This window comes from Chelon labrosus, assembly GCF_963514085.1.
Source record: "Chelon labrosus genome assembly, chromosome: 1".
Taxonomy (NCBI): Eukaryota; Metazoa; Chordata; class Actinopteri; order Mugiliformes; family Mugilidae; genus Chelon; species Chelon labrosus.
Genome location: NC_140337.1, coordinates 21982649 through 22010019, shown reverse-complemented (window position 1 = coordinate 22010019; position 27371 = coordinate 21982649). Strand labels below are relative to the sequence as shown.

The 27371-nt window shown below is 45.1% G+C and overlaps 2 protein-coding genes across 3 annotated transcripts in view; both read right to left on the bottom strand.

The window, feature by feature from the left end:
- Positions 1 to 12508, bottom strand: part of tbc1d14 (TBC1 domain family, member 14) — a 48482-nt gene extending 35974 nt beyond the window's left edge. The window contains 3 exon segments of the mRNA XM_084547880.1: positions 7701 to 8457; positions 11983 to 12150; positions 12469 to 12508. Of these exon segments, the coding sequence (XP_084404006.1) occupies positions 7701 to 8457; positions 11983 to 12031 (806 nt within the window). The 5' untranslated portion in view covers positions 12032 to 12150; positions 12469 to 12508.
- A 1159-nt stretch (positions 12509 to 13667) lies between these two features.
- Positions 13668 to 27026, bottom strand: kiaa0232 (KIAA0232). Of its 2 annotated transcripts, XM_084552015.1 has the most exons (9): positions 26512 to 27026; positions 24313 to 24413; positions 23819 to 24167; positions 23327 to 23467; positions 21692 to 21761; positions 21507 to 21591; positions 17981 to 21368; positions 17754 to 17862; positions 13668 to 16533 (listed from the first exon to the last, which is right to left on the bottom strand). In XM_084552015.1, the coding sequence occupies exons 3-9, from the start codon at positions 24053 to 24055 to the stop codon at positions 16517 to 16519; spliced, it is 4047 nt and encodes a 1348-aa protein (XP_084408141.1). In that variant the 5' UTR covers positions 24056 to 24167; positions 24313 to 24413; positions 26512 to 27026; the 3' UTR covers positions 13668 to 16516. The 2 variants fall into 2 exon arrangements, with proteins under 2 accessions (XP_084408141.1, XP_084408142.1); XM_084552016.1 differs by lacking the exon at positions 26512 to 27026 and adding an exon at positions 26359 to 26424 and having other exon boundaries at positions 23819 to 24413.
- Positions 27027 to 27371: the final 345 nt, after the last annotated feature.

The following is a 27371-nucleotide window of genomic DNA, read 5'->3' as shown; positions in this document are numbered from 1 at the left end:
ATAACTGTGAATTTAAGAACCAAGGCATACAGGCCACTCAGAGTATCTGAGCTACCGATGGGACATGACGTGAGCCGGTTAGGCTCGTTACTGAAGGACTAAAAAGGGGGAAAAGGCATTGTACAACCAGCAAGAATCAATCATTACAGCTACCTCAAGGTTTTTATTGAACGATCCGACCTGCACGTTGTGTACGCCCGCTTCAAATTACCAGCACGCCGTCTGCTCTGCACTCAAATCTAAACATCACCTGACTGCCAGAACTAAGGATGGATCAATCTACATGGAAACCTGCTGGAAAAAAAAGAAAAACAAAAAGCCTTCCTCTATCTAGCAGGGTTCACTGTCCCATTTAGCCCAGCTGTTCCTTCCATTTATTATCAGTGAAGTGTTGCCGCACAGCTGTTAGCGGGGGCTTTAATTAAAAGCCTGAAAAGAGGCCGGCCATGAAAAGACATGAATAACCTGGCCAAATAAAAAAGCCTCTTCTGACCGAGTACGGTCGGCCTCAATGAAAGGCTGTAACATCAAAGAGTCCATATCCTGTTGTTTGTCTAGGGGCTATTCATCTCGATTCTGGCATTTCCTATGTTTAACATCATTGCGCCTCTGCACTAAAACAAATACGGTCCTAGCCCAGAGGCTGAAAAGAGGTTTTAAATACACGTGCAGTCTTGGACGGACGACCTCTGACCCCGCTTTTGTCTCCGGGGGAGTGATGACAGGCAACACGCTGCCAAACACTGAGCAGACACTGTTCGCTCGCAGTCCACAGAGCGAGCTGCCGGCTTCTTCTGTGTTTGTTTTTGGAGAGCAAGACACGTGGGCATCTGTCGGGCTTCACTAATAACTTGTAATTGCACAATGGACATATGGAGTACGAGATTTCGACAACTAGAGAAAATACAAGATTAAAAGGGATTAGGGCTGGGTTAAATGACTGAATAAATAAATAAATAAATATCCTCTCCTTGGTTTTGGATGTCTAGTTTTGCAAAAAATGGACTGAAATATGGTTGTATTTTAAAAGTGTGACAGCAGAAAAAAGAGCTGGAATAAAGCAAAGCCGCATGGAAGATGCGCCAACTACAGCTAAAATACCACAAATCCCCAAAAAGTTACTCTAAATGAAATGAATCGAACAGAATCAAGACCTTGTAAATGAGACATGAATCGATGCAAGACATCAGTAGTGACGTGACCATAGACTGTTTAAAGATGGACGGCGAAACGGCTCCTCAAAAGTGAAGCCAGAGCAAGTAGAGCTCCCCCTGGTGTCTGGCTGCAGTATAGGTCATAAGCTCCGCCTCCTACATGTTAGTGGGCGGGACTAAAACACTAAAATACACCCCAAATAAATTTTTTTCCTAGTATGGTTCCTGTCATTTTAGATAGTTTTACCATGCCAACCGCTCACTCTGGCTCCAAAGTCGCAAGCTGGCGCCGCCCGTATCCCTGGGGAAATAGTGCCATAGTTCAGCCAATGCAAGGAAGTGGGGACGCATTGTCCATATTTATATACAGTCTATGGACGTGAGTGTCTGGTCTACATCTTTTATTCTAGGATCCCGAGAAAGATGAGCGAAGGTCTTCTGACTTGATTTGCACTGATCACATGTATCAGAGGGATTGTTCTGGGGTGTTTTGCATCAAATCACTTCCACGTCAGTATCACAGTTTGACTGTGACAAACACTAAAGAAGACTTTTAACAATGTTTTCGTAGGGACAGATAATAAATAATTATTATGGGACTTAATGAGGCAGTATCCTGAAACACAGGGATCACTGCTTCTAATGCAGAGATGTGTCCACAACTAAAACTGGGAACTCTCTCACACTCACTCACTCTCTCTCTCACACTCACTCACTCTCTCTCTCACCCGTCACACACACACACACACTCTCTCTCTCTCCCGTCACACACTCTCCCTCTCTCTCTCTCCTGTCACACACGCTCGCTCTCTCTGTCCCGTCACACACTCTCTCACCCACTCTCCCTCACACTCTCTCTCCCCGTCTCCCTCTCTCTCACACACTGTCTCTCCCCCTCTCTCTCACACTCTCTCTCTCTCCCCCCTCCCTCTTTCACACTCTCTCCCTCTCCCCCTCCCCCCACACAGTCTCTCTCTCCCCCTCACACACACTCGCCCCCCTGACACTCTCTCTCTCTCTCCCTCATTCACACTCTCTCTCTCTCTCCCCCCCTCTCATTCACACACTCTCCCTCTCTCTCACACACTCTCACACACTCGCCCCCCCGACACTCTCTCTCCCTCTCTCGCTCTCTCTCCCTCTCATTCACACTCTCGCTCTCTCTCAGTCAACACGTTTCACATCACTCTTGCATATTTTCCACTCACTGACAATTCAAACATCCAGCATTGAGTATTTCCTCATTCTGTGCGTTTGATGACGGAGCTGAAAGGACCACAGCGCTGTCAAAAGGGACCCGGCACGTGAGCAGACTGTGGCCGTGTCCTATCGGTGACATTCTGGCTTATCTCTTCAGCTCGGAGAAACGCCGAGCGGAGTCGGGGCGATAAGACAAAAATGTTACAAGGCGTCCGAAACTGGTCGAGCAGCGTTCTGCTCTCGACTGAACGGCGGAGGACGAGGTCATTTGCATGCGGGGACATCTAGTGTAATGAAAAAACTCATGAAAAGTCCACCCGCAGAAAAGAAGGTTCACAAGGCTGTAACAAAACAGAGGGAGAGATTGAAATCTGATCCAACGACAGATGATGGAGGATAGTAAAACGTGACCATTAAACAACAGTAAAACAAAGTCCACTAAGTGTCCTTCTGCCTTCATCAGCATTTATATAATCGTTTATAACTCTGTGTGCTCTAGTTATCACATGACCTGAAGTATAGCTCGGATGCCGCTGCCAGAAGTTTATATTCTGATGGAATGCAACGATGGGCGGATTGTTAATAAATGAAAACGGTCACGTGGCTCTGAAGTGTCAGCAGAAGAGTGTTAACCAAGGGTGGAAGAAGTCACCTGTTAACAAGGAGAGGGCTGAACTGGAGTAACCCAGCGAGGCACTGTAAAACAATTCAACAGGGACTGAGAAGTGCAAAGTGCCACGTTTATGTCTTGAAGAGACATTGCTCCATTTCTGTCCGACTTAAGAGAACGTTTTCAGGTTTTTTTTGTTTTTTTTTTATAAGCCACTGAACGAACTGTCAACAAAAGCAGCAGACTCTATTTGCATTCAGTCCTGGGCCAAAAAGTGCTTCAACGTGACGGCTGAATGGCTGCAGCTACGGTCGAGTGCTCAAGTGGAACAGCTAGAAAGTCCAACGCGCTGCAGAGGTGCCTGTTTCCGAAGGTTCGTGCAGCGTCTCCAAAGGACTTTCAGGGTTCCTCAAAACAGGTGTCTGCAAATGAGGGTGAGATAAGGCGTCCCGGCGGCTCGTACGCCTGGGGTAACAACGAGAACACCTGGCAAGGGAACAACCGAACAAGCCAGCACAAGAAGAGGGAGATTCTGTTCTTTTCCCATCACTGACGGATGACGGAGCAGGACGAGAACTGCTCCGGGCCGTCTTCCACAACAGTCAACTCATTAAATCCAAGGAACAAGGTGTGTATTTAGTCCAGGACAAACAGGCTCACACAGTTTAAGTGTTCAAATCACAGCTCCATTCACAAAAACACACATCTCCAGGCCACAGTAGCAGCAATAATGTACCTGCAGATTTCTATTTTCCTACCTGTCGATGTAGAGAAGTGACGGGGTTGCCATCCTGCTCCGTCAGTCGCCACAAAAGTCAAAAACAAGCACCCGGTGGCCGAGCTTCTAAAACGAGAGTTTAAAACGTCCTGATTGAAGTCAAAGCTCTCCTTTAGTCCTGATTCTGGCCCGGTGCATCCATGGCTGTAGTTACAAGAGAGTGTCTAAATAAACAGTCCTGCACGGCCGCTCTGATCAGGCAGAGTGAGTAGGCTGGGAGGGAGTAGGCTGCTGCTGCTGCTGCTGCTCCTCGGCGTCCCCGCCTCCTCGGAGAGGGGCCTGACTTTGTCAAACGGGAGGGGAGGAAAAGGGTGCGAGGAGCCGGGAGGCTGAAGGGCACCGAGGGAAATGAGTAACTTCTCCGTGTGAGGGAGGACGGGGGACAACAAAGGGAGGCACTGTCGTCCAACATCAGCTGATTTATTCAATCAGAGCGGTTACGGTAAAGAAAGGAGCGTCTGAACGAACAGGAGGCTCAATCAAAGTTGAGTTTTTCACGATTTAAATCTAACCTGAGCCGCCATGATTCACCACAAAATACACTGACAAGACAATACACGTTACTCAAGCTGTAATCCAATCATCTTCCCATTTCACCATTTCATCAAAATCCGCCAGTAACGTGGAGAAGTTTACCGACCGTCCACAACTAGCCGACCCCAAGTGACCCTCGGCCCTTCACGCTCCAGCTCTGAACCGCACGTGTATACGGGTGTTGGCAAATTGTCTTGATAAGACATTTAACAACAGGCCGAGAATGTGAATAACTTTGGGAAGCTGCCTCACCTTGTGGTAAGTATTAACACAGCATGTTAAAATGAAGGCATTTACCAGGTTAAGCTACTTTGCTAAGTGTGTTTGCTTGCTAATATTTGCCAACCCAACACAGCGTCATGGACTTCTGGACATAACTTCATGCCAATACATCCAATGGTTGCAGAGTTATTTTAATCTGGACCTAAGAAGTAAACCAATCAGCCATGACCTTACAATCACCTGACTAATATTGTGTAGGTTCCACTTTGGCCACCAAAACAGCCCCAACTCATTGAAGCATGGACTCCAATGGACCTCTGAAGGTGTGCCTTTGGTATCTGGCTCCAAGATGTTGGCGGCAGATCCTTAAAGTCCTGTAAGTTAAGAGGTGGGGCCTCCGTGGATCAGATTTGTTTGTCCAGAACATCCAACAGATGCTAGACTGGACTGAGATTAGGAGAATTTGCTGCGTCCATCATACCGTTCCTGAACCATTTTAGCTTTATGGCAGGCTGACAGAGGTCACTACCTTCAGGGTATACTGCTCCTATAAATACTTGGTCTGTAACAGTACTTGATTAGGTCAGGGCTTCCCATACAATGTCAATAGCATGGCAGCCCGCTAGGGTCCAATTTACTCCGCCATGGCCTCATAACGATGATATTTTTGCACATTTCAAACAATGTTGTGCTTGCGCTGTGTTTTTCCTATTGCTACTCCCTTCCCAAAGCCGCCTCCCCCTCAGAACCTCCACACACACACCTGTCGCTCACCTGATCTGCACCAATGTAACGTGAGAAAACGGCACGGACAACTCATGTAGCACAAGAAGCTATTTGTGTTGTTCACTAATAAAAATGTACGTTACCACCACCTTTTAAAACCCGATGTTTGTGCTCTTGATTTTTTAGATCTTAGAGATTTACAATTATTTAAAGAGAGTTGGTCAAAACCGAAGGAAACGACTCCAGGCGTAAACAGGAAGTAGCTTAACTTTTTAAGCTCTAGCTAGCAAAGTTAGGTTGAATGTCAGTTTGTCTTGTCTTGTCCCGCTTATCCGGATCCGGGTCGCGGGGGCAGCAGGGAAGTCCAGACAGCCCTCTCCGGAGGAATCACCAGGCGGTCCAAGTCCAGATGAGAGATACAATCCCTCCATCGTGTCCTGGGTTGGCCCCCTAGGTCTCCTTCCGGTGGGACATGCCCGAAACACCTCTCCCCGGTAGGCGTCCGGGAGGCGTCCTTACCAGATGCCCAAGCCACCCAAACTGACTCCTCTCAACGTAGACAAAAAAAGAATTTCATTGTGCAGCGAAACATGTTTCTGCACCGTGCACGTGACAATAAACTCTTTGAATCTTGAATCCATTTGTCCATCGAACACAACGTCTCAACAGCTTATATTCGTGTAAATGAACTGATCAACTGCATAGGCCGGACTATAGGCTGGCCCAAAACATCACACTGCCTCCACCAGCTTGCCTTCTCCACATGGTGCCATATGTTCCCCAGGTTAATCAATCGGGATTAACCTTTCTATCAAAACCATTTGATGACGAAGAGTTCACTTGCTGCCGACACGTGCCATGATACCAAGACAATCAGCGACATTCAAGTCAGTCTATTAATGTAAGTGTATCAGCGCCACCCCTTATTAATATCAGCCACAACCAATTTCAAAATCCTGCCATGACCTGTTTCGTGTTTACAGTAAGAGACAGTAATCACAGGGTTTAATTACCAGGTTTTAGAGCAGCCTGCACGTCTCATGAAACCTTGAACTTTGCCCTAACACACTTACTAAACAAAATGTGTCATTAAAAAAAAAAAAAAAAACTAAAAACACACACACACACAGCAGATGCCAGGTTACTGCTGTATTTACTACCAAGCAACCTGGCCCGAGAAAACAAAATTAAACTGAGCTCCGGGAAATCTCCAGTCCACGTTAATTCAAGGGAATCTCTGGGGCCCCCACAGAAAGTGGAATGTGGCAAAGCAGCGAGAGGAAATGAAAGGGCCGGCATGATTATGTGCTTAACGGCTACATGCGCTCCAGGGTCAGTGAGTGTAAAACTAAAAAGAACTTTTAAAGTTACTTCTGAATTTAAATCCATCACCAGTCAGAGCAAAGCACGTTAGTACCGTACTATTTGTAAATCGATGTAAAACAGAAAAGGTCACAAGGCTGTTCGATCACTATCAACAGTTTGGCTTATTACTCAACACTTCTTTCTAATTTCCTCTTAAACGTTATCTAATCTTTGACCTACATGTGCATAATTGCACATTATTGTGGTGCATATGCTTTTGCAAAGGTGCTGTCAGCGAAACACACACATCTGTTTAAGAGGAAGGAGGAACGCCACACCTTGACTCTAGAGCATAGAGAAATGGGAAGTAGCATGTTACATGCAACAGCGTACTCTTTACAAACCCTAGAAGGATTAGCACACACACCGCTGGTGGCTGAAGTCTTGCAGCACAGGTCAAGTAACTGTTGTAGGTGTAAAACATACACCGATCAGCCATAACATTAAAACCACTGACAGAGGAAGTGAATAACGTTGACCATCTTGAGATAATTCAATGTTCTGCTGGGAAGCTTTAGGACCTGGCATTCATTCATTGGTGTGGATGTAACTTAGACATGTAGCACCCACCTAGACCAGACCAGGCACCCCCACTCCATAGCAGTGACACTCCTTGATGGCAGCAGGACACACACAAAAACGCTTTAGGAACAACTTAAAAAAAAAAATAAAAAAAACATGAAGAACAGCACAAGGTGTTGACCAGGCCTCCAAATTCACTAGATCCCAAACTGATCAAGTATCTGTGGGATGATCCACAGAGGCCCCTCCCCTCAAAGGTCCCCCACTAACAACATTTTGATGCCAGACACCACAGGACACCCCCAGAAGGCCCATGTCCATTCTCTGATGAGTCACAACTGTTTTGGAGGCACAAAAAATATCAGGAAGGTGGTCATAATGTTATGCCTGACTGGTGTATGTGGTAGATGTGACATACCTATGGTTAGGGCTACGTCATAACATGTAAATGCACTTGACGGAGCCAAGTTAAAAACAATGGATTAGCATGATAAAGATAAAAAGTAGAGAGTTGTGTATTTCTAGTTTGACTCTTAAAACCACTGCACCTTATAAAATACAGTGTGTGTTATCCCAACAGTGAACTTACCTGGTGAATAAACTTGCTAGAGGACCCAGTTTTTTTTGCCGTCCATCCCCGTCCTGCTGCAGCTCTCCTGACCCCGGACTCCACGAGTCTCTGAGGTTTCCCGGCGACGACGACAGCGTCACGTCCGAGAAGTGAGCGGTGCCGCTGTCGTCCGTCTCCAGAGTCACGATGGCGCTGGAGTCGGAGGTGACCGTAAAGTCCAGGATGTCTTCGTTGGACACCGACAGCTCTGTGCTCATGCTGGACACGCTGCACACGGATATGTCGTCGCTGCGGTTCAAGGCGCCGCCCCCGAGGCCCGTCCCCGCGGTGGCGGACAGTCTGAGGCCGGGGCTGAAGAGGCGGATGGAGTCATAGCCGCTGCGGGGGAAGGTGGAGGATTTGCGGATGCCGTTGTCAGAGGGATTGTCGTCGAGAGGTAAAGTGGCAGGGCAGTCGTGATCCGAGTCCTGGGTGTGGCCGCCGTCGCCTGGCCGCCGCAGGACGGGCTCCGGAGGGTTGATCTCCAGAGTGGGGATACCGGAGTCCTGGGAGGTCAAGCTGTGGCTGTCCGGGTCCAGGTCTGAATAACTTTTCTGGGGGCTGCTGTAGTAGATGGGGGTGGAGGAGCAAGAGGGGTTGTAACTGAGCAGGACGGGGACGCTGGGCGAGGTGGGGCTGGGCTCGTTGCAGTGGTTGTTGGGGCGATCGTGGAGCTGAGAGGCAGTCGGGTCTTTGACTACAGAACCATTCTCCACTATGGCTCCTCCAGACACACCTACAAAGAACAGGACAGTCAGTTTCAATACAACTGTACGACTTCTTTATTTAAAGAACTAAACTATCAAGATGAACAAGCAACTTGACTAATAAACTGAGAACCTGAACCCAAAGGTGTTTACTGCCATTTTATAAGAGGGTACTGGAAAGAGTTTTTAAAAACAAATGCCTCAATCGGGACCAATTCCAATCTCGGGACATCCCTAGCTCTAAACATCCCTAGCTTTGAAAACACAATGACGTAATTTTGTTTTCGTAGCCCTCGTTTGGGGGTTCTCGCAGCTTGTTCTCGACACGTCAACCCAGGAAGAACTATTTTCTCGTGTGGTGTCCGACAACTATTCTGTGATTACTCAGAAACTGGAAGTAGGTGTGGTTAATGCGGGAAATCTGAAATGCTAACGGCTACTCTGTGAGCTCCCCGATGCTAATATTTGCAGCATGATCAGACGGACACAGTTGTCAAAACGACTCGCCGAGAATCCGAAAAAAGGACGAAAAGTGCATCTCGTCGTCCGTCTCGCGCATCTCCCACAATGCTTTGCGTGTGTGACATATGCTGCAGTGGGAGGAGCCTATGAGGACTTCCCGGAGTCTTAAGAACAAATTTCTTGCTTCTCACACAGTATGTAACAAGCTTGGGCTTAATTATAATTAATTGCCTCATTCTGTTTTCCCTATAGTTATTTGTCTTGTATTTACTGTGAAGCACACCGAAATGTTTTGTAAATCTACATATTTGGTTATTTAGCAACAATTTAGAAATCTGCTTAGTTCATTTAACATCATTGCATCACATGTCAGCCAAAACTGCACCACTTTCACTTTTCATATCTTTTCGAAAGTCTTCTGCTTTTCTCACTTTCACATAATTTTAACCAAGGACACATTGTCTCCTTAACTGAATAAGTTTTCACGGGACAAAGCAACTTAAGACGAAGCTGTAGGTGTGATTTTAATAGAGGGACCACCAACAACTGTCCAGAGTAGGACCAGAGGATTTAACCTTAGTTGGGGACCATTTGAGTAGCTGGTGTATGCTAGAACATATATAAGGAATATAAGGTAACACCTGCTTTAATGCATAATATCAGGGATTTCAGTTTATTATACGTTTATAAAGTGTGTGTGTGCTTCAATATGTTAAATTAAAGTTGTTTCTAATTGTCCAGGACATTTGATACGTGGGTGTGGAAGCCTTGGTAGGTCGAAAACTAATCCCACAGCGGCCGGGCTGTAACCGGAGTCTAAGGTGTAATGCGAACAGGGCCCCTTCACCATCTTCATCCTCATCATCACGCCTCCACACTAGTAGCCGGGGAAGCTAAGCTAAAAGCTAGCGGGTTTAAGCCTTAAGCTGCATTAGTAGAGAGACATCAGAGGAATTTCTGCTGCTTCAGATACGTGGAACATAGAATGAGGACGTTACAGTACATGGCCAAAACGTTAGGTACGCTACTGAAAACGAATGTAATCTAATATAGCAGTGCTTCTTTAATCTTCCTTCGTGACCGTTTAGTGATTTTGATTTTAATTCAACAGGGTACCAAACACTGCCTGGCTCACCGACTACAATGGGGCCGTCAAAACATTAGGAACAATACAATTCAATGGTGCTACACATCCAGTTGAACCCACAAGTCTCAGTTATTTAAAAGAAATGTCAAATACCAAACTTAAGATGAGGTTTAGTCTGTTATATTAGAATGCAATAGTTGTATTTCTTGTACATTTGTTCACATTTTCACCTAGTTTACTTTTTACTTCTCGAGTGTTTTTTTTTTTTTTTTGTTATGTGCAACTTAGCTACTGACCAAGCAATTTCCCTTGTGGATGAATACATGCATGCATGCATGCTGACTAAATGCAAACTCTATATATTTTAATAGAGGGCGAGTTCAAGGACACTGCCAGCGTGTCTCACGGCGTCACAGACGTCTTCTAGGGAACGTAACTCAAAGCCTCTGTTAAGGCTGACCCCATAGGAGGTGCGTTAGAGTGCGTCGCGGTAAAAAGGGTAAAATTTCAGCGCCTAGTGTTTTTCCAAAATGAATGACACACACACACACACACCCACACACACACCCAGAGCCAGATTCTTAGCCAAGCTTCTAAACCCTGACCCGCAGGTTGTCATGTGAGCCTGGCAGACTTTGTCCCAAAACACTGCAACAGGTCGTTCCTGTGCCTCTGTGGAAATGATCTACAACCAGAGGTCATCAATAAATGGCAGGATCTTATTATTATTTTTGCTATAATACTGTTCTCCAAGTGTACTCAAAAGATTTAAAAATGCACTTGGTGTGAGGTTTAAGGCCACGCCAGCGTAGACTTGCTTGACTCAACAACAACAGGGCTGCCTTTTATGGCTTTTTATGGCCCATTTTAATGCACACACAAAACTGTGAGTCATAATATCATAATAAACAGGAGCCACTTTCATTTTCAGTTGAGTTCTGAAACGCGTGCAAAGTCTTTTAAAAAGGTGTTTTAAACAAACGGCGCTTTCTAATATACACTGTATTAAATAAAATAAAAGGAATGGGACATTAGATTCCAATGTTCTGGAAATACAGGTTCATTTGTTCAAGGAGGCAATTAGCACACCTTAAGGAAACTCCCCCTGAGTCATTGAATCTACTCAGAGGACGTGATTAAGCAATTCACATGATTTTAAGAGTCACGGTTTATTAACTGTGGGGTCGAGAAATGTAACTTGTGCTGAACAAAAGACTGTGTTCTAGTTGAAGTTAACTGAACTGACCCTAAACCAATTTGTTAAGAGTTAAGAGTTAAGCGTGTACATTTGAGGTTAAAAGTTCAAACTTCCTGTCAACAAGGGGAAATTAGTGTGTTAAATGTAAGCTGAATTAAACACTGGCCTTAAATAATACATAAAATAAGATTTATAATACGTTGGCAGTTGTGTAGTGTTACAAAATCTGACGTTGCGTTAAATTTAGATTTTTTTGAATGCAGTTTGGTGGGAGCAAGAATTCCACTGGGGACGTAAATTTGTAAGCTAAATATAAGCCGAATTAAACGTTGACTTTAAATAATATATATAATCGTATTTATAATGTGCTGGCAGTTGTTTAGAGTTAGAAAATTCGAGGTCGTGTTAAATTTAAATTTTTTTGAATGCAGTTTGGTGGGAGCTAGAATTTCACGGGGGAGGAGAGCAGCGCATAGTTTTAAGTGAACGTGTTCCGTGAGTTTAAATTTACATTTTTTTTTAATGCAGTTTGGTGGGAGCTAGAATTCCACTGGGGACGTAAATTTGTGATATAAATATATGCCGAATTAAACACCGACTTTAAATAATACATATAATCTCATTTATAATGTGCTGGCAGTTGTGTAGAGTTATAAAATTCGAGGTCGTTCTAAATTTACATTTTTTTTTAATGGAGTTTGGTGTGAGCTAGGATTTCACGGGGGAGGAGAGCGCCGCGCATAGTTTTAAAGTGAACGTGTTCTGTGAGTTTAAGCAAGTGTGCCACCGGAGGAGGCAGCGACCTACCACAGCGTCCGTCCCTCTGGTCCTGGGTGCCGTGGGTCGTGTTCGCCATGCCGCCGGTTGAAAGCTACAGGTGGGTGGCAGGTAGTCGCCGGCCGGAGTGGTCCATGATGATGCTGCTGTGACTACTGCTGCACCACCATCACCTCCCCCTGTACCTCCTTAAGGCAGCTTAGAGCACACAAACGGCAGCAGGCATTACTTGTCAAAAATAAAATAGAATAAAATAAAATAAAATAAATAGACGGCCGGTAAAACACAAACACCACGTCGAAGCAAGTGCACTTGCAGCCCCGACGACAACTCACTAAATTTCACCCCAGCGCTTCCTCAAGTGGGAATCAATTCAAGTTAAAAATGAGAGACGTTTTTTTTTTTTTTTTTTTCAACTGCCCCGCAACGGGAACGGAAACACTTCACCGCCGTTTGTCTGGTGTCAAAAACGAGCGCATTTTACAAGTTTCACCCCGAATCGTCAACATTTCCTACCTGTCTCGACGCTTCCGCCGCCATTTTAAAACAAACTTAGTACCGAGAGTGCGGTGTAATCGAGCCAAGACTGTTCTCCGCGTCGATGGATTCACCTGTCTGGACCTGAAGGCATTAATAATCGATCAGCCCCGGTTACCTACGCACTCGTTATTAATTTAAGAAAGGAAATAAAAAGGGGGGCGCGCATATTCTCCGCTTTTAATGCTTTATTTGTAGCTGTAGTCGCTGTTGATGATGTATCACATTTTATTTTTATTTGTATTTCTATGATATCGCGCGTATTTTACAAGCGTCGTTCATGTTTAATCGATCAATTATCGATCAATTGCGGTTCGACGTGCTTAATGGGTAAAGAAATTAGATTTATGATGCATATTATAGAAAAAAATGACTGTTTTTTGCAAAAAACACTCAAAAATAAAAAAATATCTCCAAATATTAAGAGTACAAAATTTTATATTACAAATTTAATTATATGAATTTTAGAATTATACATATATACAATTATATAATGATTTCTAAAATGTCAGCTCTATTTTTAATCATATTTTGATTAATATATCTGGCTAAAAACAATTTCAGCCCCATAAATGTAAAAGTTATAGCATCACTGTTTTATTGTAACTTATAACAGTAGATGGATGCTATACTAGTTCCAACATACAAAAAAAATTTAAAAAAAATTTTGTTTCTTAAAAAAATTTAAATAAAAGGCCCAATATGTGATACTTACAGTAACTGTTCTCAGCTTTCTCACTCTGCTCTCTAGTGTCACCATGAGGTGATGAAGCTAAAATGTAACGCTCCTACCTCATGAATAGTCACCACTAGGGGTGAACGCAAATTACAACAGAGAGAATCACACAAGGCTGAGGGGTTTGGTTTATTCCTTTATTAGATGTTCAGAAAATCCACAATGAAACAAAATAATTTACTCGGGGTGTACATGAAATTAGAACACAGCTACTCGGGACAGATTGGGGGTGGGGAGGGTGGGGGTTCAGGAACAAAGAGGAAAGAGGGAGGGTGAAGGAGCATCATCTAATTTGGGAATGAAGAGACGGAGGGTGGGGAAAAACTTTTCAGTGCTGGATACGTTCTCGGGACCTCCCGTCACAGCGCGAGGTCTCTCCGAGCACACACATCCACTCACTGAACGCATTTTCTCATCACATCTTTTGTGTTTTTTTCTTTCCTCTTTTTTTTTTTTGAAACCTATCAAAATGGAAGAATTAAATGGGGCGACGCATTCCTCTCGACTCCCATATGCAAGTGCTTCGTGGGACTTCTTGCGCACACACACACTCACACACACGCACACACCAACACACACACAGTCATATAACATCTTTCAATCACTGATTTAACCTCACTCTTCTTTTTTTAAAAAAAAAAAACAAAAACAAAATATTTCGTTTAATCTAACTTAAAGAGATGGAGTGTGATGTTTGCATGCTTTATTTATTTTATTTTTTATTTTATTAGAGACATTCCATACTGTTTTTTGTCTCAGGTGTCCCCCTCACTCAAAAGTAATCCACATGCAAAATTAACTGGATGACTTTTCCTCCTTTATACTCTTGAATGTTTTACATGCGCCAAGGTATTGCATAGGACACAGGGCTCTTGAACTCCCCTCCGCATTGCTTATGCAACCTACAATGGCTTAGTTTTATTTCATTTATTTTACTTTTCTTTCTCCCCCACTCAAAACTACAGCTCTAAATTAAAGACAGTCACCTCTGCGGTTTGCCTGGGAAGAACCCCTGTCAATAATTTCTGCTCTACAATCAAAAAGATTTACATTGATGCATCAATGCACTGTCACAGGTCTGAGTGTAGATTATGTAGTATGCTTTATATTAAAAAATTCCTGAGTGTCAGATGACTGTCAAAGAAAGGTGACGAGACCCTGAAGTTGAGTACTTCTCATCCAGCTACTTTGGGGGAGGGGTCTTTTTTTCAGTTGAAGCGGCACTGGACTTGACAAAACTGGGGGCTTCGCAATTTTTGCATCGTCTAAAGAGACACCTCCGCCTGCGACAGTGCATTACAGCGCACACCGACATGTTTGTTTTTTTGTTTTTTTTTTAACTGCCCGCTAATGGAGGGATAATTTTTAGTTATCTGTGCTTCAGCGACAACACGTTACGCTGCTACTGCCCTCGTAATCTGAGAAAATAAATGTAAGTTAGATCAGAAAGAAAGCGCAGGTTTTAAGAGAAACGGGCACAAGGAGGGTCAGTAAAGCACACCTCGCACGTTTACAGAGCCAATTCGTTCAGAGTGTTTCAGATTAAGGGGCCCGTTGTGTGAAATGTGTCTCTGCAGACGTTCACATTTTCCGAGACTAAGCTCTATTTCGCTCACTCTGAACCTTAACAAGTTCTACGTCAGCACACACACATACACACACAGTGAGACGTTCTCAATATTTCAACAAGATATATTGTAAACCAACAAAAATAAAAACACACCCCATATGGAGAAAAAAAAAAAAAAAAAAAAAAGCATTTGTACCTTAGTGTAATTATGTGTTCTTTTTTTGTATTTTTTTTTTTTTTGGTTTAACATTGTTTTGTTATTTGTTTAGTTGCAGCATAGACAGTCAATGGGTATTTTGTCCGTTCTGCTGGAGGGCGATAAACTGCAAGGATGTGTAGAATCATGAGATTTCTGCTTCAGCTTTTACAGGCCCGACAACTAAGAGGTTACCTTAAAACAAAAAAAAAAAACCAAGCCACATTAAGCAACAAACAGGCAAAGGTTTTCTCTCTCTCCGCAAAAAAAAGATAATCATGGCGCCCGCCGACTGTTTTGGGACTAAGAAACAAATCCTCGGCTATGCCGTCTACTTATCACAGCCAAATTATGGAACTGCAACTTCAAAGGATTTTTGAACATATTCATAGCACCAAGAGTTTGTACCATAGAAATTACAAAAAAAAAAATTAAAAATAAAACAAAGTTTCATTCAGTTGCAACAGAGGTGTCTGCAGAAATGGCTGTAGTCATGTCTTTTCATGATGGGTCTTTACCCCAAAACACAAACTTTTTTCTTTTTTCATTTTTTTTTTCCCCCAAATTCTTTTACAGCATTGCATTTTCAAGTAGATTAGTATTTTTTTGTTTGTTTTTTTTTGCCAACAGAACTTCTTTTGATTTCCTGTTTTTTTTTTTAAAGGATATTTTTTTATTTTAGCCTCACAAACCATACTATGTCTACTACTAGCTTTTGAAAGACTATCACCATTCAAAAAAAAAAAAAAAAATCAGACTTATAACTTTTCACACATGGGGAACTGACGGATATTTAGAAGAAAGCTGCACACATTCTCTACTTCACATTCAGAAAGTCGTCCAAACAAACTATATAAATTAAACTCTCAAATTTCTTCCACAACTCAAAAAAAAAAAAAAAAAAAAAAAAATCTCAACATCCTTATATTGTCTTTCTGAACACAAGATGGAAAGTAGAGGATGCGATAGCGGCCGTTTCACACAACATTAGGTTGAACTCGAGGAGGAGGAGTGAGACTGGCTGGACGGACGGACGGACGTACGTACATGCACAACCATTCAGACACCACCGACTACCAGAACCCTAGCTCAAAAAGCAAAATAGTGGGAACAAAAACTGACGAGGATAGAACAAAAATGTCGTCCCTACTAGTTAACTGTGAGATTTCAATGAGGACCAGCGTACAGAAGAATCAACTGAAACAAATTCTAAAATGCCTTAAATGCACGTCCGCAAATGGCATCACTCAAAGACAGAACGTATTTTTTTGAGTTTTCCTACTTTTCACTCACTCTTTGTTGATCCGATTGTTGATTACACAAGGTTTGTACGTTAGTAAATGAAAACCAACTGGGTTATGCGTTGGGTTTTTTTTTTTTTTGGAGGGGGCGTCTCAGAGACATTAGCCTACATTAGGTTTTCCAGCTCTGAGGTGACCCTGAATCTTTGCTGGTAGAGGTCCAGTCTCAAAAGGAAAGGAAGAGTTCCTCTCAGCGACAGGCGTCCTCTGCAGAACTGGAGTACTCAAATGTTGCTGCTTCCTGGAGAAAGAAATCAGGCAAAAAAAAATGTTATTACAAATTAAATATACAACCTTGAACTGATACATCTGATGGATTTCTATTTTTCACTTTAGAGATCTCGTGTTGCCGACGCTATCTGACCAGCCAGGAGCACATTCAAGCACTCCTGTGTCACGGGATTTAGGATATCGCCACGGCATCATTTCCAGAGCACTTTTACTGCGACCACAGGATCAATAGACCTTTTACCACAGTAGAGATTTTTGACTCGTCACTGCAGGGGAAAACGGCGTCTATTAATGGCTGTGATCGCAACAAGGGGAGGCGGCCTTGCTTTCGTCTGACTGGGACTCTTTAACAGCACTGAGAAATCATCGACACACTTTGCGCTTCACGTACAACGACAAGTCAAAATGTCTTGACGTGGAAAAAGGCCTTCCTTGCCCAGATCAAACAAATCCAGAGCATCAGGGCATATTGGAACTGATTATGTTCAACTATTGTATACTGCACAATCACAAGAAAAGAAATATGACTGCTATCCTAAATTTAACCCATTCAGACCGGATCACGCATCTGTGCGTAGTTACCATTAAGGCCGGCAAACGCGTCTGTGTCATTTTGAGCGTTGTCGTCTTTTTCGAGGCACATGGCCAATTATATGCACTGTGATTGGCTGAAATATTCTTGGGGTGAGTGACAGAGATGCTTAGGGATTTTTTTTTTTTAAAACTCATGTGACTAATAAAACGCTTTGTGATTGGTCGAAATAAGCCTACACGTGGAGTATGTTTTGGTCGAAAATTTTAAACACCGTGCTAGCGATCCGTCATGGCTGACTCAAGTGAAGGAAGTGATATTGACGAAGTAATTGAAAAAATAGATCTTTACTGATTTTCAAAATTTTAAAAATGTTTGGTGTTTATTGATTTTTAAAAAAAAATGCAATCGAAGATTATGCCCTAGCAAGTCAGTCAAGTTGAAAGCCAAAGAAGTAAGCTCTCAAATGCTTTTTATCTCCTGTTTTTATCTGCTACAGAGCCTGAGAAATTAAGGTTTTAGTAAGCGTTGACATATTCTGAAAAACCTCAGGTTTTGAGAGGGGGTTTACAGAAGAGTGTTTAGGCCTAAATGGGTTAAACAAAAAATCAAAAATGTACCGTTACTGGTTTGACGTGTTAGAAACATGTATAACGTGACAATAAGATGGTAAAAGTGCTTTTGAAACACAAGTGTACCTGTACACTGAGATCCAGGGAATATGGGGGAACAAATTGTGTTCTGCCACCAGCACTCATCCTGCTGGTTGCCAGTTCCTCCCTGTCCACTTATACTTAACAGAGGGAACTAAACAAGACAAATGAGAAATACTGCGTGGTTAGGATAACGTTTTTTTTTTTTTTTTATAGGTTCTCCAGCATCATATATTGATAATCTTACGTAGTCGTTTCAAGAAACCCCTTACCTCTGGCACATCTCCAACAAAGTCGTAAGCAATCCCGTACTTGGGGATCTGACCGGCTGGTGAACACGAGCAGGGCCGTTTCTCTCCCGGAGATTCCTCTTCTTGAATCTTGCCGACAGAAGCGTCCGTCTGCCCGCCAGCGCTCGACGCAGCCGCTGCCGTTTTGCAGTCTAAGCAAATCTCTTGCTCAGCGATTGGCAGGAGGGTACTGGAGCCCTCCTGTGAATCCAGAGAGGTCTGGGCGCTCTTCTCCATGCCAGACTTCTTTAATCTGGGTAAGAATTTACCAGATTCCAGTTCTGACTTCCCGTAGTAAGGGCCCTCGCACTCTGCGTCCTCCTCCAGAGGTTTGAGGTCTGCCTGAGGATCATCAAAGACGTCCACCGGCGCCAGGACGGGAAAACTCGTCTCCTCTTTGTCAGTCTCGGCCTCTGAATCACTCACTCCGCCAGGGGACAACTCCGAGGCCGATATTGGTCGGAAATGAGTTCTGGGGGAAATGCGAATGGCCCTGTACTGCGTCCTGTTGATGCCGTATATTCGCGGGTGGAAGGCTTCGTTCTCGGAGTCCGAGCAGAGAATGGATTTGGGTTTGAACCCCGGACTGAACGAAGCCATGTCCTCAGGCTCAAAAGAACACTCAACGTGGAGGACTTGAGAGAAGGGATTGTTCAGGTTGAAGGATGCGAACGGGTAATCTAAGCCCTGCTCCTCGCCGCGCAAGCCTCCGTAAGATCCGAGCAAATCTTCATGGAAGATGAAAGAAAATCCCTTATTCAATCCGTCCCCTGCTCCTCTAATGGCCTGGTCGCTCTGCCCGAAGGACACGAGAGGCCTCCACAGGGGCCTGTGCCCGGGGGCAAAGCGGCTGCTCGCGTTCATGAACACGTCCGTGCCGGTGATGGTCAGCATGTCTGAGCTACAAGCGGACGTAGCCGCAGCGGCGCACTGCAGCAGGCTGTCTTGGGTGTCGCTTGGCGGCACGACAGCCCAATTCTTATCACCACTTAGTGTTTTCAACTCTCCGTACACCCCTCCCAGGATGAACGACGTACTCTCCTTGTCAGAGTTTAAGTCCCAGGGCTTGGACGGAGTCATGTAATCCCCGGCACCATCTACCTTGGAGAGTTTGTTTTTGGCTAAGTCCTGTTCGTCCTTCTTGCCTTCCCAAAGGTGATACTCCGACCGCTGCACCGCTTTTTTCTGAGGTCCCTGAACCGGAACCCCTTTCGCCTGCACCTCCAAACAGCTGCGGCAGTAACCGCCCGACTCGTCCGAGAAGAGCCCCTCGCCGCCTGCTTTTTCTGCCCCCTGCCTCGACTTTACACGTTTGCCGTCTCCGATTGCGGTCCAAATGTCTTTTATTATCCCTGAGCTGTAATCCTCGCTCTGTTGGTTTGTGTTGTCCGAAAACATGCCAGTGCTGTACTGCTTGCTCTCGTCCTCTTCCAACGGTATGCCGCAAATGGACTCCAATTTGGATTTTTTGGTGAAGGTCTGACTGGACGCTGCGCTGACGCTGACCTCCTCACACTTGCGGCCGGAGTCGTCCTGCAAGAAATCCAAGATTTCATCCTCCAGATATGTACCAGAGAGAGGAGGGATTATACAATCAATCTCTTCGTTGCCAAATTGAGCAGCATCCTCCGCCGGAGCGTTTCCCTGCTCGTTGTCTGAACGAGTCTCCTCCGAATGCGACCATGGACTGCAAGTTCGCGTTGATAGGTTAGAACAGTGTTCAGTTTCGTCAAAGGCACTATTTTTGGTCCATATTAGCAAACGAGACTGTTTGTTAGAATGCGGGTCGAGACAGCTGCTGGAGTCGGTGTTGTTGTCGTGACCGACGGAGAGCGAGTCGCGGGGAAAGGGAAAAGTGGGACTGTCGTACTGCAGCTCGAAGAGGGAGAAGCAGGACGAGTTCAGACCGGACGGTTCGCCGGCGGCTTCAGGAACGGGCGGCTCCTCCGGGTTTCCGGACAGCTTGCTCAGGGTGAAGGAGACGCTGTCGAGAAGAGGGGACAGCCGGACAGGAGAGTCTCCTATGAAGCTTTCTCCGTCCAGATCTTCCGAAGTAGACGGCGAGTAACACCCCCACACTTGAGCCATGCTTTCGAGGTCCTCCATGAAAAACCCCACGGATCCTGAAGCTTCCTGCGAGTCCGCCCGTATTGCACTTTTCCCTTGCTGCTGCTCAAGGCCGCCTAACACTAAACAACATTCTGCCTCGACGTCTCTTTGCTCTTTGCTTTTTTGTCGAATCATGCTTAAGATCCGACTCTCTTGTATTGAGTCTGAGGCACTAGTATCCAATATGGATTGATAAATGTCAACTTCATAGAAGTGAGTGAATTCAGACAGATGCTTGTCATCTAAATCTCTACCATCCTCTGGCTGAGGGCAGCTTGAGGTCCCAGTGAGTTCAGCAGTCTCGTCTTCTGCTTCGCCGGGCCCTTCCACAAAGTGCCCATCCACAAACGAGCCCGCCGCAAGGTACGCTCTCTGGTAGCTCTCATTGGCGATGCAGATTCCCTGGATTCTCTCCCGCGGCCTCTCCGCGTCGGCTGACGAGGCGAAGCCGTCGGGAGAGTCCGCCTTACTTCGATATTTTGTTTCCAGCTTGCTTTGTCGGCTGCTGAAAGGTATAAAATACTCTGTAATGGGCTCAGTGTACCAGAGTGGCTCCTCCATGTATTCCTTTTTGTTTCTGGCCTCGACTCCAGCCTCTTCCACCCAGCCTGGATCTCTACGAATCTCCTTCAGCGGTCTCTTCCCCTTTTTGTAAAGCTGCTGCTGTTGCTGTTTGGCAGCACTGCCAGCGGCACTGCTGCTGCTCCCTCCCGTGTTTCTTCGCTCCTCTTTGTCAATAACCTTCACCTGCAGCTTCACCTGGCCGCTGTTGCGTGTTCTCTTATTTTTTGCGGCCTCCCTAGATTTGTGCCTTATTCTAACTGTCTTGCTTCTGGACGACTTGGAGTCGCCCTGGTTCCCGCTTGAGCTTGAGCCTGCCTCGCTGGAGCCAGAAGACCAAGACCTGGGTCTGTACTTGCCCTCAGATCTGTGTCTCATCTGTCTCTTGGAGTGGACGGTGGATTTCTCCTCCGACGCTGCGCCGCCATGGTATCGGTTCTCCTTCTCCTTCTTGCTCCGTCGCTGCTGGCCTCTGTCGTTGGTCACAGTGGTGATGGCGCCACATGCCTCAAGGTTTCGCTCCTTCGCCGCCTCGCCCTCGCTGTTACAATCTTTGGGGGAAGAGGTGTCCGTGCTGGTTTGCGGGGCCGCAGAAGATGACGAGCTCGAGTAAGCGCAGGCTTTAGCCTTGTTCCACACCGTCATGATCTCTTGGAGACAAACAGGTTTCTCTGACAAAGGAGGAAAGGCTTCGTAATACCTGCAGTGACGAGACACGAGAAAACGGGATTTAAACGCAGTCACGACAGTACGGCTCAAATAAACAAATTAATACGGGTGTGTTGTACAGTCATCCTTCGCAAACAGACAGAGTCCCACGTGCAAAACGTCCACTCACATTTCCACCTGGTCCTTTGAAGAGGGGGACTCAGCTCGCTCTGGAGACTGAGAGCCATCAGATTTCTTTTGAATCTGCTTTTCCTCTGCAGAAGACATTACACAACAAAACAAAACAATTATTATCACTCAACTGGGTTCTTCTTTAACCAGACGAGTCTAAAAGAATAGGAGGAGGTATCAAACCTTTCTGTTTGGTTTGGATGTCCTTAAGTTTAGAGCAAAGCTCTTCAACCAGGCTCTCAATTCCAGAGTTCTGCACAAAGGACAGAGAAAACTTAAGAGTTAAATGTTGTCCCAACTGTAACCAATCACAAAGATATTACACAGTGTACATCTTTACTACTAAACTAAAAGCACATCATGATTTGGCTCAAACTGCACCCCTACATTTTAAGCAGAATACCTGTTACCGTACCGTAGGATGTGTGTCAGCTCATCACGTGTTTTTGTAACTCAAAAAAAAACAACTACGACTGATGGCGAAAGGTTCGGTAGCCCCGAGGCAAGAACGCAGCGTTCCCAGCAGCCACTTCTGACCCCCAACGCTCTCGAAAGAAAGAATGAAAGGCACGAGGTTGACACAACTCGAGCCAGCTGACTTGTTAGAGCTTAGGCATGCTCAGCCGTGACTGTGCTATATTTAGCAGCGGTGCAGAAATGCTTTCCAAAAAAAAATAAAAAAAAAATATAAATATATAAATAAATGACTAAGCAATAGCGCACGTGATTTCCACACACACTGCTCTCAACAGTGGTCATTTACAACACATCCTGTTAAGTCTTAAACGGCGCAATGTGTGGAAAAAAAGGTTGAGGTTCTAATAAAAATAAAATAAATAAACAGCTCATATCACCGTCAAAGAAAACTAATTCATAGAATTCACAACAGAGCAGTTCCTCATTTAAAGGCCATGCCGCACTCTGTGGTTTTACCCGTTTCCTGTTCACTCCTCCTATAACAACATTCCTTACCATGCCACTTCATGAAAAAGAGCCAAGCAAAGTTTTCTCCTGCCCTGCCGTTTCTTCTTGCATCATTGTACTAATGCCAGTCAGCTGACAGCCGACCGGCTCTGCTGCTCACTGCTGCAATCCTGTGCAGTGTGTGTGTGTGTGTGTGTGTGTGTGTGCCGGTTACAAAAAATAAAAAAACAAAAAAAATAGAGCGCATAGTCCAGTCCACAGAGAGGAGCTAGACACTCCTCCTCCTCCTCCTCTTGCCTTGCAGAACCCCCACCCCCTTTCCTCCCAACAGCTTTTTGTGTAGTGTCATTCTCAACTAAAGCGCACATCTCTCTTACGATAAGCCCGACACAATGACACTTTTCCACTCGACACATAAAACTGTATTTTGTGGCATAAACTCAGTTCGACGTTCCCTCTGAAGGTCGTTATTTCTAACATTATTTCACATCAAAGGAAAACGCAACTGCTGACCTTAACATAAAACCTTTCCTGATGAAGACTTACCGGCCAGACAAATGAGGCGACAAAGCATTTTCAGCAGCACAGATCCTTCCTCGTTTAAACGCTTTACTTCGTTCGTGGACACAGTTTCATTCACAGTCCGTAAATCTACTGTGATTCGTGCAATTAAAATCCACATGACTGCACCGTAACAAGCGACAAGGAGTACTACGCCACTAGATTCCTGACATAATTATACAAATGACACCGCTGGGCCTTTTTTTTTTTTTAAAGTCAGGATGCTTTTTTTGTCTTTTCATTATTCAGAAGTTGCACCAAAACAAGAATACAACACATCTTGACGACTCCTCACAAACACCTTGAGAATCACAGTGTTACAGCAACGCTTACTTCATCAGATGCAGAGCGAAGGCATTGCACGGCGGCCTGCTTCTTCATTTCCTCGAGACTCAGGTCGGTCCCTCCCTTCTTCTTGCTCTTGCCCCATTTCTTCCCAGTTCCCTTCTCCCATCCCAAGAAGATGTCGTTTTCCTGTCAACGCAAACCAAGAAAGGTCGGTCGGCAAAGGACAGGTTACTTTTAAACGGTAAAACAAACATCAAGACTCTAAAAAATGTAGTGACATTTCTGTTTAAGATCATTTACCACAACAATCTACACATGAACACGGCAAACCACACATGTAATTCACGTGACAACTCAAAGGAGGAATTATCCAGTGGTTAACCTCTTCTGGCAAACTGATATCTTCCTCTTACGAGCCATTTATATCCCCACACTAATTTAAATCCCGCTGCCTAAACACAAACAACGATAAACAACAATTTTCCGAAGCTTTCTGACTCTGACAGGAAAGAATCGTTCCGTGCTGCGGGCGCCCACCTGGTCCTGCAGGTCGTAGTCATAGCTGTCGTGCAGGAGAAGGCTGAGGATGTAGCGGGTGTAAATCATGGCGTCGATCCCGCACTTCTCGAGCTCCTGGCCGAGCCAGCTTTGCACCGGACCCAGCGACTGGAGCAGGGACATCTCTGAGGCAGGCAGGGGGCCTACAAGGGGGTAGGGGCAAGAGAGGGTCTCAGGAGGAGCAGGACCGTCTGAATCGGTGCTCACCGGACGCATGGGACCTCAGGTGTTGGCCATTCTCAGGTGGAGCAGCATCGTGACGGGTGGTTACTGTAAGGTGGTCGGCGGGGAGAAGGGTGCGGGCAGAGGATGATGAGGCAGAACCTATCTGGAAGAGGAGGAGGAGGGGGGGGGGGGGGTGTCACTCCAGCAGGACGCACTGAAGGGGCTCTACATGGGGAGGCATGTAGGATGTTGTTTTTTTTTTTTTTGTTGTTTTTTTTTATTGCTTTGAGCAAAAGAGGGGGTTTTACTCGTCAGGCATGGCTTATGCTGCGGGGCAAAACACAAGATGTGTTTGCGTCTCAGTCAGAGGGGTCCATTTTGGGGCTACGTCGTACTTCACCGGCACAACCTGAAACAGAGCAGACAAACACGCATCAGTTTCACTTAAAATATTTTCAGCGCTGAACACCAAGAAACAAGGTCACTTTACACTTTTAAAAAATGGATGAAGGTAAACGGTCGCTGCTTTTTGAAACATTTTCTTTAACTTTAATGGTAAAGTAAAAACAAGACAAACGCTGCGAGTGTCGTGGTGCAGGAGGTAAGTTTTGGTTCCATATCCCAGAGGCTGTTTTTAATGGCTGTGTGTGTGTGTACCGGCAGACTAATAGGCTCCACTGAGGGCGACAGCAGCCACAATCTTGACACGATCGTCATTTAAACTGATAAGCAGGTTAATAACGAGTATTGCAGACTTTCTACGTAATCAGATTTGTTTTAAAACACAGCACGCTCACTCAAAAGCGACCTGTCACGTAAACGCGACGTGAAATTTTTTATTTCCCCTGTTAAGATAAACGCAAGAGCCGAGTCACAAAATAGGTGAATGAAACCAAGAGTTTCATAACTGACCTAAAAACAGGAAGCAATGCTTTATTTTTTATGACTCCTGCTTGTTATTGCTTTCATTACTTTCACAAAGACGCATCTGCAACGTTTAAGGACAAATAAATACGTCCTGGACTGTTTCCCCAAAACGAGCAAATCCTGACAGATGAGTGTAAGTGTGGGCAGAGGGGGTGGAGAAAGGGGGCTAGCCGTCAAGTGCATGTGTTTCCCATGACAGCAGTGGATTAGGAGCACCGACGTGAAGAGCAAATGGAGGCTGCATCGATTTGATTGGCTGGCCTGGTCGTCATTCAGCAGCGACATGTTAAATGTTGCCCGTTAGAGACGTCAAAATAAGGAAAACATGAGCCGCTTTGCACTGTGCAGCCGCTACCACAACAACAACAACAGTCAACACCCTAATGTAGACTTAACACCGTGTCGGTTAAACGCAAGCACACGGCCGAAAGCCTTAGCTAGCTGTGTGTGATTGCTAAATATGGCTGACCAGTGTCTACAACCCAGCTGTTTCGTGTGTGTGCTAGCCCCGGCGGCTAGCTCCTGGCTACACTGACAACATACTGACTTTACCGTCGTTAAGCTAACATTTCGGACACAGAAAAGAGAAAGAGAGAGAGAGAAAGCTATTTATTCAACATTAACTCGCGACACAGCTGTTTTTTTAATTATTTTTAAAGCGGCTGCACTGCAACTTTGTCCAAATATTAATGGCTAATACTGTCGTTTACACCGCTGTGCTATGTGTGTCGAGTGCGGCAATGCAACTACAGGAGAAGAAGAAGAAAAACAGGAACAATGTTTAAGGCAAAAGCACTGAATGTCACGTATGTGCTAACTGACAAGTTAAATGTGTAAATTAAGAACAAGCAGGTGTGGTGTTGGACTAACGCTGGACTGACTTCTGGTATTAGCGTCACTTCGCAGTCAAACGGCAAGGTTAGCTTGACCACCGACCTTTAGCTACAGAGCTAGCCGAGTTAGCTCGCTCACTTTATTATTGTTTTTTTTTTTTTTTTTAACATTAGGCTTTCAGATGAAACGGATACGCTCGGTTGAGTGGTTTAACCGCGATGTCGTCCCCCCCCCCCTTCACCCCCGGTGACTGAGGTTAGTTTGTTGAGTGACGGGCAGGTGAACGGAGGTTGACATTAGAGCCCCGACGGTTAACCGTTAAAACACAACACGGCTAGTAAACGGCAACAAGCTAGCGCCAAGAGGCCGAGTCTAAACTTTCATTTTGGAGACACGGCGCATTTATTAAAAAAAAAAAAAATTAAAAAAAAAAAAAAAAAAAATGGCGAAAGTGACACAACATAGAAGATGAAGAAGTGGCCGGTTTAAACTGAAACCAACGGCCGCTAACGGCTAGCGTTCGCGCAGCTACGGTTGTTGTTGTGACCGAGGGGAAGGAGGAGGAGGAGGAGCGGCTTGCCCCGGTAGGCTACCAGAAGACTGTCAGACGTTTTCCCTTCAAAATGTGCGCCATATCCGTCACACGGCGAAAGAGTAAGCCGACTAAACACCAAAAACGCCAAATGCCACAAAGCTAAGAGGGGGGGGGGGGGAGAAACTCTCCTCCCGGTTGCTGGTTGACTTACCTGCCGCGGGCTGAAGTAGAGAGAAGCAGCGAAAGGGGAGCGGCTATTACTCTCCCGCTGCCGTTCCGAGCTCGAGCTCTGGAATCCGCTGCGGTAGCATCGCGTATCATGGACGCCGACAGAAATGGCGCTGTTTTCACGTCCAGTGCTTCTTCGGCGGCGGCGGCGGCGGCGTCAGGGAAACCGGCGACATTCGGGCTCGCGCAAGGGGGCGGGGAGGCGGAGGTCAACCGTCGACGGCGCGCGGCGATCCGAGCCACAATGTCCGCTATCAAAAGCCAGTTTCGAGTCAAGAGAGGGGACTCCTGAGTGCGCCACCCTCCGCGTTCGTATCCAGGCAACAAGGCAAACCTCTGCCGTCCTGCTCGCGTAGGTTTGATTCCTCCGCTGGGGTATTGCATCAGAAGCCCAACTAGTACTCTCATGACTTGTGTTCATACGAAAGTAAAATAATTGCCATTAAAGCCACGGGGAATTTAATAAATAATAATCATTCTCTCCATCTTATTCATGTCAATGCTTTTCCATTCATATCGGTGCACCTTATCATTTATCCTTCCTGTATATGTAGTGTATATTTACTTCATTTCTATTTCATGTAGATTTACATACGCATTTATTTTTTTGCTTGTAGTGTTAAAGAGATTTTTTTTTTTATGTGCAACTGAGCTTCTGTGACCAAGCAATTTCAATAAACTTATTCAATGTCACCAGATTTATTTCCATCCAATGTTGCATTCATTTTTGACCAAGATCTTGTTTTAAGAGTTCTCCAGCACATCCCAAAGATTCTCAGTGGGGTTAAAGGAACAGTATGTAAGAAATGTATTTCAATTAATCATAAAATGGCCCTGATATGT

Excerpts from the sequence above, each read along its gene's own strand:
- kiaa0232 (XM_084552015.1), bottom strand. The coding sequence starts at position 24,055 with ATGCGTCCGGTGAGCACCGATTCAGACGGTCCTGCTCCTCCTGAGACC. Across the intron at positions 21,762-23,326 it reads TTCGCTCTGCATCTGATGAA|AACTCTGGAATTGAGAGCCT; the intron begins GTAAGCGTTGCT and ends TCCTTTGTGCAG. Across the intron at positions 21,369-21,506 it reads TCAAAGGACCAGGTGGAAAT|GTATTACGAAGCCTTTCCTC; the intron begins GTGAGTGGACGT and ends TCGTCACTGCAG.